Genomic DNA, 13,107 nt, shown 5'->3' with positions numbered 1-13,107 from the left:
TTGATAAATTAAATTCTTCACAAAGGCAAATCACCTAATTGGTTTCACTTAGGATTAAATAATAACTTGAAGATATTTCAAGTGTAAAGGTCAATGATTGCAAATCTTGGTGCAAGTCTGTGGGCAGAGATGGAAAATAATAATCCAATATTGCTCTTCTGAAGTCTTAACTCTGTGTAGTGTATCTTCTGACGTGGGCTCAAGTGATTGAAATGTCTCCAATGAGGTGCAAGTGTTGTCCATCAAAGCTTGTTAGACTGACATAAAGCCATGTAGTTCATTCCCAAACACAGCAGGCTGATAATGGTGTTTGGAAGTGAAAATGTATTGGTGGAACAATGTCCACTGATATTTACCAGATCAGAAATGCATTTTCATTTCAGCCAGGAACTGAATTATATTACAAATAGGTTTTGAAGATTGTAGAGTTATTGGTATTAGCACTGAGTTGTGCATGTTCTTTGCAAGCTGGGAAAAATACAGCATGAAATGTTTGACTGAAGCGGCTGAGAGTTTCTGCTAATGTCACATCAGTAACTTTAATGTTTTATTTAAATAGTCTTGTTATCATTCTGTAAAAAATAAATAAATCTATAAACATGCAGTCATGGGACTAAGTGGGTAATGACACAAGTGATGAAGATGGCTCTTGGAAGCCACTAGAGTGTTTGAAGAAAGCTAGGCATTGAATTAAGGCAAAATAGATTTCTTGTCTTTGTGGAATTCAACTTCTGAACGCTTAGTAGAGAAGTGCTCAAGATGTTTTGCCACAAAAGCTTACTTTCAGAAGAGGCACTGCAAAGGATGAATTAAATTGAAGAAAAATAACATTGGTGTAACAGCTTCAATTTGTTGTAAGCTTTAGTTCCCTTCCTAAGTAACGGTGCAGCTGTTAAAAGTGGATTGAGGCAACTCATGGCATTTATTTTAAGTCTAGATGCTGAAAGCTCATTTTATTGTTTATTAGTTTTGGTTCGGTAAAGAAGTTTCTGCCAAAATAAGCCAGGTGATTATCACTACATTATTTCTTCTGCATATTTTTGCTTGTGTTGTCACATAAGTAAATCCCTTCCAGTGTCTGGGATGAGATTTACAATGTCCTTTTCTACAGTGAGCTTTTGAAATTCAGCTTTATTATGGCTGAGCAGCAGCTAGTCCTGAAGAAAATGCAGAAAGTGTTTTATTTCTTTGACAATTAAGACAGGAAAAATCTTTACAACACCTGAATATGCTCAACCACATAGCCCACACACAGTCCCAAGTCTGTTTGATACCAACTGCGTGTATAAGGAGATGACCTCTGTGTTTAAGACACTATGCACTCTGTGGATATATTTGCAGGATAGTGGCATTTCCATAGGTTTCATTTACCATCACAGAGTCAAAAACATACTCAGGTTTTTTTGTGTTTTGTTTTGTATTTAATGAGGTGGATCATGTCTGCCCATGTGTGGGAAGACTTGCTTGCTTTTGCCAGCAAAAGCAGGTGGTGTTCTCCCACCAGCCATAAATTTGTTTGGGATGAGTAGCGTAGTCACTAACTACCCACCAGCCACCTTCTTCAAAGGAGCTGAGAGCCACCTGGCCTCTCTCCAGAAATCTCTACTGATGCAGCACATCTTTGCAGCAGCCAGAAACATCCCCCTTCAGGAGTGTAGGCTGCTAAGTGCATGGCAGAGTCTACTTCTCCTTTTCTACTCAAAGTCAAAAATCTTAGTGCTTTGGCTGTTACCACAGCCTGGGCCTAGTATGTTGCAATGCTCTGAGATGGAAATTCTTCCATTTTTCAGGAAGAAAGAACTTCCCCATGTTTGAATAGGAGACGGTTCATGTGGCTGTGTATATGCTACTGGTGTGAGGATGCTGTACATCAGTAGGGAAAGTTCTCAAGTATGTAGCAGCTTTTGCTTTCATTGCCTGCAGTCACCTGGAGAGAGCTAGAATGAAGACTCTGTGTGTCTAAGTGGGCTGGATTGAAAGCTGAAGAAGTAGACTGATGTGCCACCATAGGTGTACCTGTGGGAGACAGTCCTGGGTTACAGTGAACTCCCATATCAGCTGAGGATCTCAAATAAACTTTTGCAGATGTTTTCTGCAAGAAGAATTCTTGTTCTTTTTCTGTCTTCTTTCGCTTGTACACATACTCTTAAACACCAGACTGACTCAGGCATTTCACAGCAAAGGAACAAAACAAAATGCTGACCTTTAAGGCATCTTCAAGAAGGGAGCCAGAAGCCACACTGAACAGAGTTTCTCCTGACAAGATATTTATCATCTTTGGTTTTATCAGAAGGTGACACAGAATCCCACTCCACAAACTGTATGTCTGGAGTTAAGCCCAAGTTATCACCAAGGACTGAGGAGCAATATTTCATATCCTTCAACATGCTCAAATATGGCAGCGAAGGTGGTGTAAGAATAATGCTTAACAAGCTCCTATTTTATTGTTACATCTGATTTCTGAAGTATGTGCTGATGGGAAGGTAGTATCAAGTTTGTGCACCCTTTTTACTTAGGTGTAACTTTTAATCTGTTACTAATTATTCTCATTGATGCCTTATTTCTGTATTTAAACCTGCAGCTTTCACAAAAGAATCTTTTGGAGAGCAATTAATGTTTTAAAATTGCTGGAATGGGCTTATGAGAATGGAACAGTAGTTCTCTTTTTCATTCCTGCTCAACAGCAAAATGGATTAAGTCTCAACTTTAATGTGTTTCCACAGGTATATCTTGAAAGACTTTTAACTTATGCAGAGATAGATATTTGCCCAGCAAACTGGAAGAGAATTGTCCTGGGTGCGATTCTACTGGCATCCAAAGTTTGGGACGACCAGGCAGTGTGGAACGTGGATTACTGCCAGATCCTGAAAGATATCACGGTTGAAGACATGTGAGTGCAGTGTGCTTATCTCTGGTGAATGAATGCAAAGAGCTGTGTGTATGAGGGAGACAAGAAGCTCTCTCATAAGTTATGTAAAGTTTGTATATCTGCCTTGTATCTAAGCATGGTGGATGCTGATAGATGGCATGAGGTCTGTGGCAGTTGCTTACATAGAGGACACAAATTGCTTTTGTTTTTCTGATTGAAGTGTATTTTACCACTGGCATAGGGAGGGTGACAGAGCATTGGAGCAGGCTGCCCAGAGAGGTTGTGGAGTCTCCTTCTCTGGAGACTCTCAAAACCTGCCTAGATGTGTTCTTGTGTGACCTGCCCTAGGAGATCCTGTTCTGGCAGGGGGGTTGGACTGGATGATGTTTTGTGGTCTCTTCCAAGCCCTAACATTCTGTGATTTCCAGTCCTTAGTTTTGTTAGTTTGCTGATTTCTTACCATACTTTCCAATATGCTGGTGCAGGTAATAATGTATTGCCACACCAAAGTTTTCACAGAGTGGGAGCTCAAGGAGGACCTCTCTTCCTATCTGGTATTTTGACGAGCACATTTATTTTAGGCAGTGAAAAACAAATGCTTACTAGTGTGCTCTAGGAAAAGTTGCTTCATTCTAAATGATTGATTGTGAAAAGCTAGAGAGAGTAAATAAATTTTTCAGTAATGTAAGTGTTAATTTCCAGCATTTGTGAGAGCTGTCTGACAAACCTAGGGCATGACTGCCTGTTTTGTTTGCATAGCTGTGTGTGCAGATCCATCTAGTGGAGGTACAGCAGAAACTGCAAGGGAGGTTTTCTTTCCCAGACTGTGTTAGCTCAACTGATTAAGGTGCCCTTCCACTAGCAAAACTTTGTGTCTGGATTTGATTGGCATTGCAGTAGCAGCTGCAAAGTTCAGCATCTTTCATATTCCTTATTGGCTTATGCATGCCAGTAGAACTTGGTAGACTAGGTCAGACCTTAGGCTAGCATAATTGCATCTGGCAAGAATAAGAAATGAACCTGGTTTATAGCATTTGCAATTGAAAGTAAATTGCATTCAGAAGGCAGAGGCTGAACTGTATCTTCACCTTTATCTTCTTTTTGCAGGAATGAGCTGGAACGTCAGTTCCTCGAGCTGTTGCAGTTCAATATTAATGTTCCCTCCAGTGTTTATGCCAAGTATTATTTTGATTTGCGCTCCCTGGCAGAAGCAAATAACCTGAGTTCTCCTTTGGAACCGCTCAGCAGGGACAGGGCATATAAACTTGAGGTAAGACTCTTTCTCTTTGGATTGCTCACAGCTGAATATATAGGGGGATTTGGAATTTTGCCATTGTTTCTCCCTTCTCCCACATCTTCCTAAATGTTGCTGTGAGATTAGATTATTGTGTACCCTGATTCTCGTAAGTGCTTCGGTTGTGCTTTGGGTACTCATGGATGTAGGGACATCTTTTTTTAGCCTGATTTGCTTCATACCTTGTCTTGCTTTCCATTTCTTTTCCAGTTGCAGTTGTCTGAACTGGCCTTGTGAAAGTACCCACAAGTTTTACAGTGACTGTTCACAGCCTAGTTCTGTGTGTTGGGTTGGTGTCTTGAAACTGATCATCCACCGTAAAAGAATCTTAACAAATATTGCTGAGAATAACTGTTTCATGCACTTGTTATCTTCTACTACTTCATTACATGTAGAGTCTGTTATCTCCTGTGGTGTTTTTCTCAGTAACAGAAAAACAGAATGAGCACACCTCTTTGGTGAATAAATGATGGATGCCTGTGAGACCTGAGTGTACCCTGTGCAGCAAGCACGGTGTCAGATGGTCTGGACCTGTGAAATGCAGGGCATTGTGAATTGCTACAGACACAGGAGGAATTTTAAAAGCATCAGCCCCATTGCAAGACTGGAATCTCTTTTTCCTGAGCTTTCTGATACAGATTGCCAAACAAGGGCATTATTGCATGAGTGTGCATACTTTTTGTTGCTTGTAACTGCTTTTAACATTGCATGTCTTTAATTATATATGTGCTTTGCACTGGAGGTAGGCTGCCTCTGGGTTAGAGTGAGCTTTGCACGTTCTGAAACTCCAGGTGCTCCTGTAAAGCAAGCAGGCTGCACTGTGTACATTTTTTGTGTGAGGAAGATGGTGCAAGGGAAAGTTAATTGACTCATTTGTGACTGTAATTGGAATAGAAAGTGGTGGGGAAGGAATCTAAGCAGATTTCACTGAGTTTCTATTTCTCATTCTTTCTAAGTTTCTCAGGTCTGATAAGAATGTAACTTAATTCTGTGTATGGAATGTGATGTAAGTGCATCAGATGTTGTTTCAATTGAAGAGATTTTTTTAAAGATGAAAATTCATTGAAACTGTAAAACTTAAATGAAAAGGGGTAGTTTACTAAGGTAGTAGGTTGTGGGTCTTTGACAGTAAGTGCCATTACATACCTTCTGAAGATAGTATAGCACACAGTGTTGCCCCACACTGTCAGTTACAGCTGAGGGTGACTATGATAGCTCCTAAAACCTTAGGAAAAAAAGGAAATAGGAAGTTACTTTAAATACCCAGAGAACACTGATGGTTCTTCTGGACCAGATGGATTAAAAGAAGCAATAGAATATTCTTAAAATAAATTTATATTATCAAAAATATTCCTGTGCTGGGGGTGCTTTGTGCTGCTGTCTGATGTTCTCTGTAAAGCAGCCCTGCTAGCTGCTTTAGGGAAGAGGATGAGGATCTGCCGTGAAACCAACTTGGTCTACCAGCTCCTTGCCCCTGTTCTATGACCAGAAGGAGGGAACGGGATGGGAGCTGCCTTGTTCCCTGACAATACTTGGTTGTCATTAGTGTGTCCTTGAAACTTGTTGACAGTGTCATTTATATCTTACTTTGTTGAGCACAGTTATTAGCTTGCCAAGAATTGTGAAAATGCATTTGCAGCACTTTTCTAGGTCTCTTGTGTACTGCTCAGCCCAGAGGTTTCTTTTTAAAACAGTTACCTGGATCCTTCAGTAGATGTAGTCCCATACAGGCTGTGACATTTCTGACAGCAGTAGAAAAGCTGCAGTCTATGATGGAAGACACCGGACTTACAGCAAGTGGAAAGATTTGCCTTGTCTGGTAAACTGAAAAGACCTTGCTCAGTCCTAAGATTTGCAACCACTTATTTACTGGAATTTGAGATCATGAAAGCTCTTGCATAGAGAAGTGGTTATATTACAACACATTTTTGCTACTTTTGCCATTTCAAGCACTTTTATGTATCTAAAGCCAGGAGTATTAGGTCTATGTTGCTATTACTGCAAATAGTATGAGATTGACATAGCTGTGCTGGAAAAACATCCCCAAAAAGACTAAGGACAAGTCTAGTAAATACTGTTCCCATCAAATGGAAATGCTGGACAAGATCCATCAACTTAGAGGTGTTTTAAAAGGTTACAGTAGTTGCTAAAAATAACACTGCTTTCTGGAGCATCTGTAGTAGATGTTTTCCCTTACTTAGTGTTCTCAAAACTAACACTTAAGAGCAGCTTTGTCTTTTAAATGACTAAATGAATGGTTGTTTTGTTTTGTAGCCTTCACCGGCCTCTGGCCCAAAAGTGTCCTGGATTTGTTATACCAGTCCACCTAGTAGCCAGAAACCATTTTGATGACTCCATTTTTTTTGACAACCCTGCTTTTTAGTATGAAACCATACAAGTTAAAAATGGCAAATAACCTTTCATTAGACCATCCAGTCTGTCCATGTGCCAGTGCTGTTTGTTCCAGCCAGCATATGCTGTAGTGTATTTTCTCCTGCCTTTTAATTATGTCAAATGTCAAGGCTTCCTTTGCTTCTCCTGAGAACTATTTTCTACGATGGGAAGGGTTTTTCTGCCAAGAAGGTTGTTGGATTTCCAACCTTAATCCACAATTTTGTTATTTCCTACTCTTGCACCTGGTTATTCTCCCATGTACTGAGACAAATATGAGTCAGATCTTGCTCTCTGGGGTAACATAACACAGTGTGCCTACCCTGTTCCTGCTTGTGATCTTAGCACTGTGCTCATTTGAAGGCTGGATTTTGTAAGCACTTCTGTTAGTGCCCTCCCAATTTAACTGACTCTGTGTTGTCTCAGCTTTTTATTGTTAGGATAGTGCTTGAGCACACAGTTCAAACCCTTTGAACTATGTGCTGTATTTTCTTGACCCTCAAGAGGTGCAGTCCTACAGATCAAGCAGACGAAAAAGAGGAGAAAAATATGTAAGCTGCAAGTAGAGAAATGTCTTTATATCCCTCCAGCTTCCCAGTGTCACAGTGATTGGTTGCAGTGTGTATGTTCAGAACCCTCTTAGCTAAGAAGAAAAGAGAGAGCAAAACTCCCCTGCTCTTTTGTCAGGAGTAATGTGATTGCTCTTCTTTTCATTCTCCATCAATTGAGAACCCCCAGCATCACACCTTCTTCTTCTGTCCACATTTTCCTTACACAAAATCCTTCCAGACTCTGCTGTTTCTCTGCTGAATTCTCCCTGATTGGTCCAGTTTTTGAGGATATTGCAGAACTCACAGTTGTGTGTTTTTGTGCATTCCCAGCAGTGAAGCCATAGCCAGCCCTGCTGCCTTTCTGCCCTGTACAAACATCTGCATGCAGCCAAAATTTATACCACTGTTGCCTTTCTCTCTGCTCCTTTTTGCTTACCTGCTCCCATCACCAGAGGCAAAGTTTCATCCTCCAGGCCTTTGTAAACAGTCCCCCAGCAGCCTTCTTGTAGGATCCCTTCAGGTACCAGAAGGCTGCTATTAGGTCTCCCCAGAGCCTTTTCTTTTCCAGGCTGAACAACCCCAGCTCCCTCAGCCCATCCTTGTAGCAGAGGTGTTTCATCCCCCTGATCACTTTCGTGCCCTCCTCTCGACCCGCTCCATCAGGTCCATGTCCATCCTGTATGGAGGGCTCCAGAGCTGGACACAGTAGTCCAAGTGAGGTGTGCAAAGCACAGCAAAGTGGCAGAACCACCCCTCTCAACCTGCTGGTCATGCTTTTTTTGGTGCGGCCCAGGATTCCATTTGCCTTCTGGGCTGCAAGCTCACACTTATGTGCAGCTTTTTCATCCAGCAGCACCCCCAAGTCCTTTTCTGCAGGGCTATGCTCAATTTCACCATCCCCTAGAACCTTACACTTTGCCTTATAGAACCTCATGAGATTCCCTCCAGTCTGTCCAGGTCCTTCTGGATGGCATCCTGTTATTCAGACTTGCCAATCACACCACTCGGCTTGGGATCCTGTGCAAACCTGCTGAAGGTGCCTCTATCACGCTGTCGATATCATTGCTGAAGATATTGAAGAGCACTGCTCCCAGTACAGACCCTTGAGGGATACCACCTGTCCCCATCTGTACATTGAGCTGTTGACCAACACGCTTTGGATGTGACCATCCAACCAATTTGTTAGCCACTGGGCAATCCAGCATCAAATCCATATCTCTCCAGCTTAAAGAGAAGGATGTTGTGAGGGACTGTGTCAAAGGCTTTACAGAAGTATACATTTTTCTATCTGATTACAGATATTACAGTCAAATACAGCAAAATTTCACATGATTGAGCAGTGCTCCTGATTTAGGAATGGTTTAATTTTGTGTGAGAAACAGCCTCTCGTGACCATCAAACACTGGTTTCTTTTACTAGCAATAAAAGCAACAGAAATATCAGATGACAGGAAAGTGTTTATAAACGGCTTGGATTTATTTTAAGTGAAGAACAATAATAAATATTTACAGCTTTCTGCTTTTGTCTTGCTTCCCCATATGTTCCAGCTAGGCTCCAAATGTCAATTTTGTATATTATTTGCAAATTAAGAGGCATCTTTAGATATAAACTTGCTTTAAACAGCAGTCAATGTGTTTCTTATCCATACAATTAATCACCGGAGACTAAAGATGCCAAATAGGAAGTGCCACTTCCAAGAGAAATTTCATTTTGTTTAACCAAGTGCCAGAACAATGTTTTTCCTGTGAACCAGGCAGTTTTGAAGTGATTACCTTCTCTGGCTGTTTGGTGCCTAAGGTAATAGCCTGATTTAGCAGCTGAATGAAGCTGAGCTTCAGCTCAGTATACCTATTTGCCATGCCATGCCTTGGCACATTGTTTCAGGATTAAATGTTTTTCATCTGTTGGATTTTTAAATCTAGTTGAATTACTTAAACTTTCTTGGTGCATTGAGCTCCTGGTTAATATGAATAAAATGTTATTAAGCAGTTTTAAAGTGAATTAAGTTATGCCCCACAAAGCAGCAGGAACATCTGCTTTATTTTATTCTATTGTTCTCTTCATGTGCACCAAGAAAGAGAACTATGTTCAAGAATGATCTCAACACAAGGAAATTCAGTGTCTAACTGAAAACTAGCAACTGGCTTCTTTTTGGTGGTGGTAGCTTTTATGCCTGGGTTTGATTTGGGTTTTTTTAACCATGTTTTGTGGCTGGCTTGACCAAAGCATTGGGTGAACTTGCTCTCAGCTGTGTGAGTTGTGTGCTTCTGTCGCATCTGCCTCTGCCCTTTGCAAGACTAATAAACTTCACTGCTACGAATATCTGTGCTATAGAAGTGAAGATCAAGAAAGACAATTATGGTCAGTGTAGTCAGGCTGTTTATTTGTGTTGCCTCATTTTATAATCAACCACTGGTACTGGATTTGTTTGGACAGCACTTTTTTTAAAACATCCTATCTTAAGACAGCACTTAAAAGCAATCCTGAGTAAACAAAAATACTGGTTTAGTTCATCTTATTTCTTCATTTGACCTTGAGTACTCCTTGCAGTGAGTTTTCTCTGCAGTTCTGCATGTCTGATTACCAGAGCTGTCATCCCTATAGATGCCAGCCATAGCCTGTCCCAGCCATATGAACTCTAGCAGACATAGTATATTGGTGCATATGAGGTCCATAATAACATTTGTTTTAAACGTGGCTAGAGATGACTCTAATGCAGTATAGTAGTAGTCAGCATTTTAATAGTTTGTCTCTCTCTTTGGAAGAATTTTTTAAACATTTCCATGTATTTTCAAAGCAAATTAAATTATTCTGAATATGAGTTACATCTCCAACTGGCACTGTATGAAATAACCTGGTAATGTAGGAATCATTCTCCCCTTCTGAAGGGGAGAATGTCAGCTGCGTAAGCACAGAAGGGTGAGTAGTCTGCCAGACCATTTGTCAGCAGAGAAAATTATCATTACAAGACTTCTTAGGAAATGAAAAACAAAATAACTGCCATAAGGATGGCAGTTATTTAAATTTCCAAAATATACTCTCAGTTCTCACAATTGTTTTGTCAAGCTTTCAACATATAAGGACCTTAGAACTGCCTTCCGGTACCTGAAAGGATCCTACAGCAAGGCTGCAGAGGGACATTTCATAAGGGTGTCTAGAGACAGGACAAGGGGGAATGGTTTGAAGCTGAGGCAGAACAGGATTAGACTGGATCTGAGGAAGCTGTTCTTCAGTATGAGGGTGGTGAGACCCTGGAACAGGATGCCCAGGCAAGTTGTGGCTGCCTCCTCCCTGGGCCTCCTCTTCTCCAGGCTAAACAACCCCAGCTCCTTCAGCTGCTTCTCATAGGGCTTGTGTTCCAGACCCTCACCAGCTTTGTTGGCCTTCTCTGGACACGTTCAAGCAATGTTTAGTGTATTTTACCTGTCTGGCTGTGGTCAGTGCAATTGAGATGTTTCCATTCTTTTTCTCTTCCAGGCCATTTCCCGCTTGTGTGAAGATAAGTATAAGGACTTCAGGAAAGCTGCAAAGAAACGGTCAGTCAGTGCTGACAATCTGACTGTGGTTAGGTGGTGCCCTGCTATTATCCCCTGACAGAGGAGACTGGAATATTCCTACAGATGTACTGTTTCATCCATCCATATTTTTTCGGGGTGGGCTTGGGGGCAAGAAGATAAATACAAAACAAACAAAACCAGACTTTTTGATTTATTTTCATTTTTAAATCTGGCAAGCTGCCTTTACAGTGCCTCCCCATCGTGTAGCACATGAGCAAAATGCCTAGCGGAAGGAGACGTGGAGGAACCGGTGTTTGGCAGAGAAGATGGGTACCAGGTGGTTGTTTTTTTTCTCACTTTTCACTAACAGCTTTACCCTTTTTATGAGGAAAACGGCAAAACAGGTGCTTGGAAGAAGAAACAAACAAACAAACAAATGAAGTAGAAGCAGAAAAATATTTCAGAACTGTGCCATTTTCTAATGTGCTGTACTCCTGAAGGGAAATGGCAGCATGAAAACACACCATGTAGTCAGATGACTGTGCACTAGAGGAGTGAAGTTGGGAGAGTCCATCTTAAAGGTTTCTCTTAATAATATCTTTTTTTGTTATTGTTGTTGCTGCCTTTTTTGTTTGGTTTTTTTTTATGTTCCTTATTGCTGCTTCCCAGGATAAATTCTTCCCCTTGCACAGCAGCAAATACAAAGTCTGTACTTACTAGTAGCACAAGCCCCTGAATAAATAGCGTTGGGTTTTTTCACTGCACTTTTTTCTGTAAACTGTCTTACTAGCATTATTCTCCATCATTATTATGCATATGTTATATTTCTTGTATGCCTTTTATTGTTTTGCAAAAGAGAGAACTTGACCATAGTACTGAACCAAAAGTGTGTACAGGGATCAGAAGATCTTCATGTTTTATTTATAGTATACTTGGGTGTGTGTGCCTTCCTGAGTTCTTGGAATCATTTATTTTTCCTTAATAGAAAGATACAGTTACTAAGGTATTCAGATGATGATGATGATGATAAGACTTGGGCCAAATCTCTGAAATTTGCAAGAGATTTTATGATCCTTTTGCAGATTTTCATAGCATTAGAAGTTTAGCAGAATTCATTTAGACAGAGCTGGTTTGGTTTGGTTTGGTTTTGTTTTGTTCTTGTATGGCCTGACTAGTTCATTCCTTCACCTCCAGGTCCATTGTTGCAAGCAATATCCTCCATTTTTATGTGTTTACTTTAAATCAAAAGTGAGTCTGTTTGTATAAAATAAAAAAGAATTAAAAAAAAGAAAAATGGTTCCAGTGAGAAGGCCTGTAGAAAATCTGAACAAGGTATTTGTCACAAGCAGATCTGTTTGGAAGCTAAAATACAGACCCTGGTGTTTTTCAGTGTAGGTGCTTACAGAAATTAAAAGTAACCAAACTGTGAACATGATTTGCAGCTCTGATTATTCAGCTTTTCTGTTGTTACTAATTCCCTCTTACTGTGGCTGTTGCCCCCTTGGGATTTGTAAGAACCTTTTCTAGAAGATAACTTATCAGTAGAAGCATCTTTGCTTTACAATACTCCATTGTGGTTTTGTTTCCCCCACATTTTTTCTGCACATTTTAGAAAGATACAGCTGCAAACTCTCAGTTCCTTGAAATCCTGTGACTATCACTGAAGTGAATGGCAGCAGAGGTCCTTGATTTATGCACTACTGTGGTGAACCATAAAGATTCCATATTTGTTTTATTAAGCCCTGTGGGCTTGTAGCAAACCTAGGGGCCCAGAGATGCACACTTGACTTCCAGTGCAATGCTAATCATATGCCTCCAGCTAGAGAGGCAATGATAGGATTGAAATTCTAATACCAAACAGTTTCCTTCTAGCTTTCTGTTACTGGTTTGTGTAGTTTGAGACATGAAGGCTTTGTCCATAAATTCTCCTGATGTCCTTTGGGCCTTTAAAATAATCTAATTCTCATCACTTCTCATTGTGCCAACGCCTCAGAACTGTGAGTATCCAAGTCCATTTTCCCCCTTGAACATGGAATGTAAGGAAAGTGTTTATAGTAACAACACAAATGGAAATCACAGCATTTGGAACCTCTTTACAGACAGTATCAAAAGCAACATTTGTCAGAGCATTTGAAATTCGTCCATTTAGGCTTTAAAACAGGTGAAAGATTTTGATTTGTCAACACTTTGCTCAAGTACTTTCCATGCAACTTGCTATCGGGAATATTGATTTTAGCCATTTCTCTGGGTGATAAGAGATAATGAACTTTGGATTCTGTAAAGATCTCGATGCATCTGCTATAATTTTTTGTGAAGTTTATTAAACTACTCTAAAGATTGTATAGTCTATTTATTGTATGTATGTACATACAGTCTGATATTTTAAAAAGTGGATTCCGTAAAACCTGGCTCAGTCTTGTTTAGACTATTGAATATCGTTTTAGCCTTGTGCACTGGACTCTACCTCTGTATAGGAGAATTTTCCATATTCTTAATTAGTACTGA

The 13,107-nt window shown here is 40.3% G+C and overlaps 1 protein-coding gene across 3 annotated transcripts in view; it reads left to right on the top strand.

Annotated features, from left to right (window-relative positions):
- The window catches only part of CCNY (cyclin Y), a 98,704-nt gene extending 87,463 nt beyond the window's left edge, over positions 1-11,241 (top strand). For all 3 annotated transcript variants that reach the window (XM_054171189.1, XM_054171191.1, XM_054171190.1), the window contains 3 exons: positions 2,724-2,890; positions 3,977-4,139; positions 10,583-11,241. In XM_054171189.1, the coding sequence (XP_054027164.1) occupies positions 2,724-2,890; positions 3,977-4,139; positions 10,583-10,699 (447 nt within the window). In that variant the 3' untranslated portion in view covers positions 10,700-11,241. The remainder of the gene's footprint in view (positions 1-2,723; positions 2,891-3,976; positions 4,140-10,582) is intronic.
- Positions 11,242-13,107: the final 1,866 nt, after the last annotated feature.

The sequence above is a fragment of the Dryobates pubescens genome, chromosome 21 (assembly GCF_014839835.1).
Source record: "Dryobates pubescens isolate bDryPub1 chromosome 21, bDryPub1.pri, whole genome shotgun sequence".
NCBI lineage: Eukaryota > Metazoa > Chordata > Aves > Piciformes > Picidae > Dryobates > Dryobates pubescens.
Note: the sequence above shows the minus strand (reverse complement) of the source record. Positions and strands in the feature narration are given on the sequence as shown.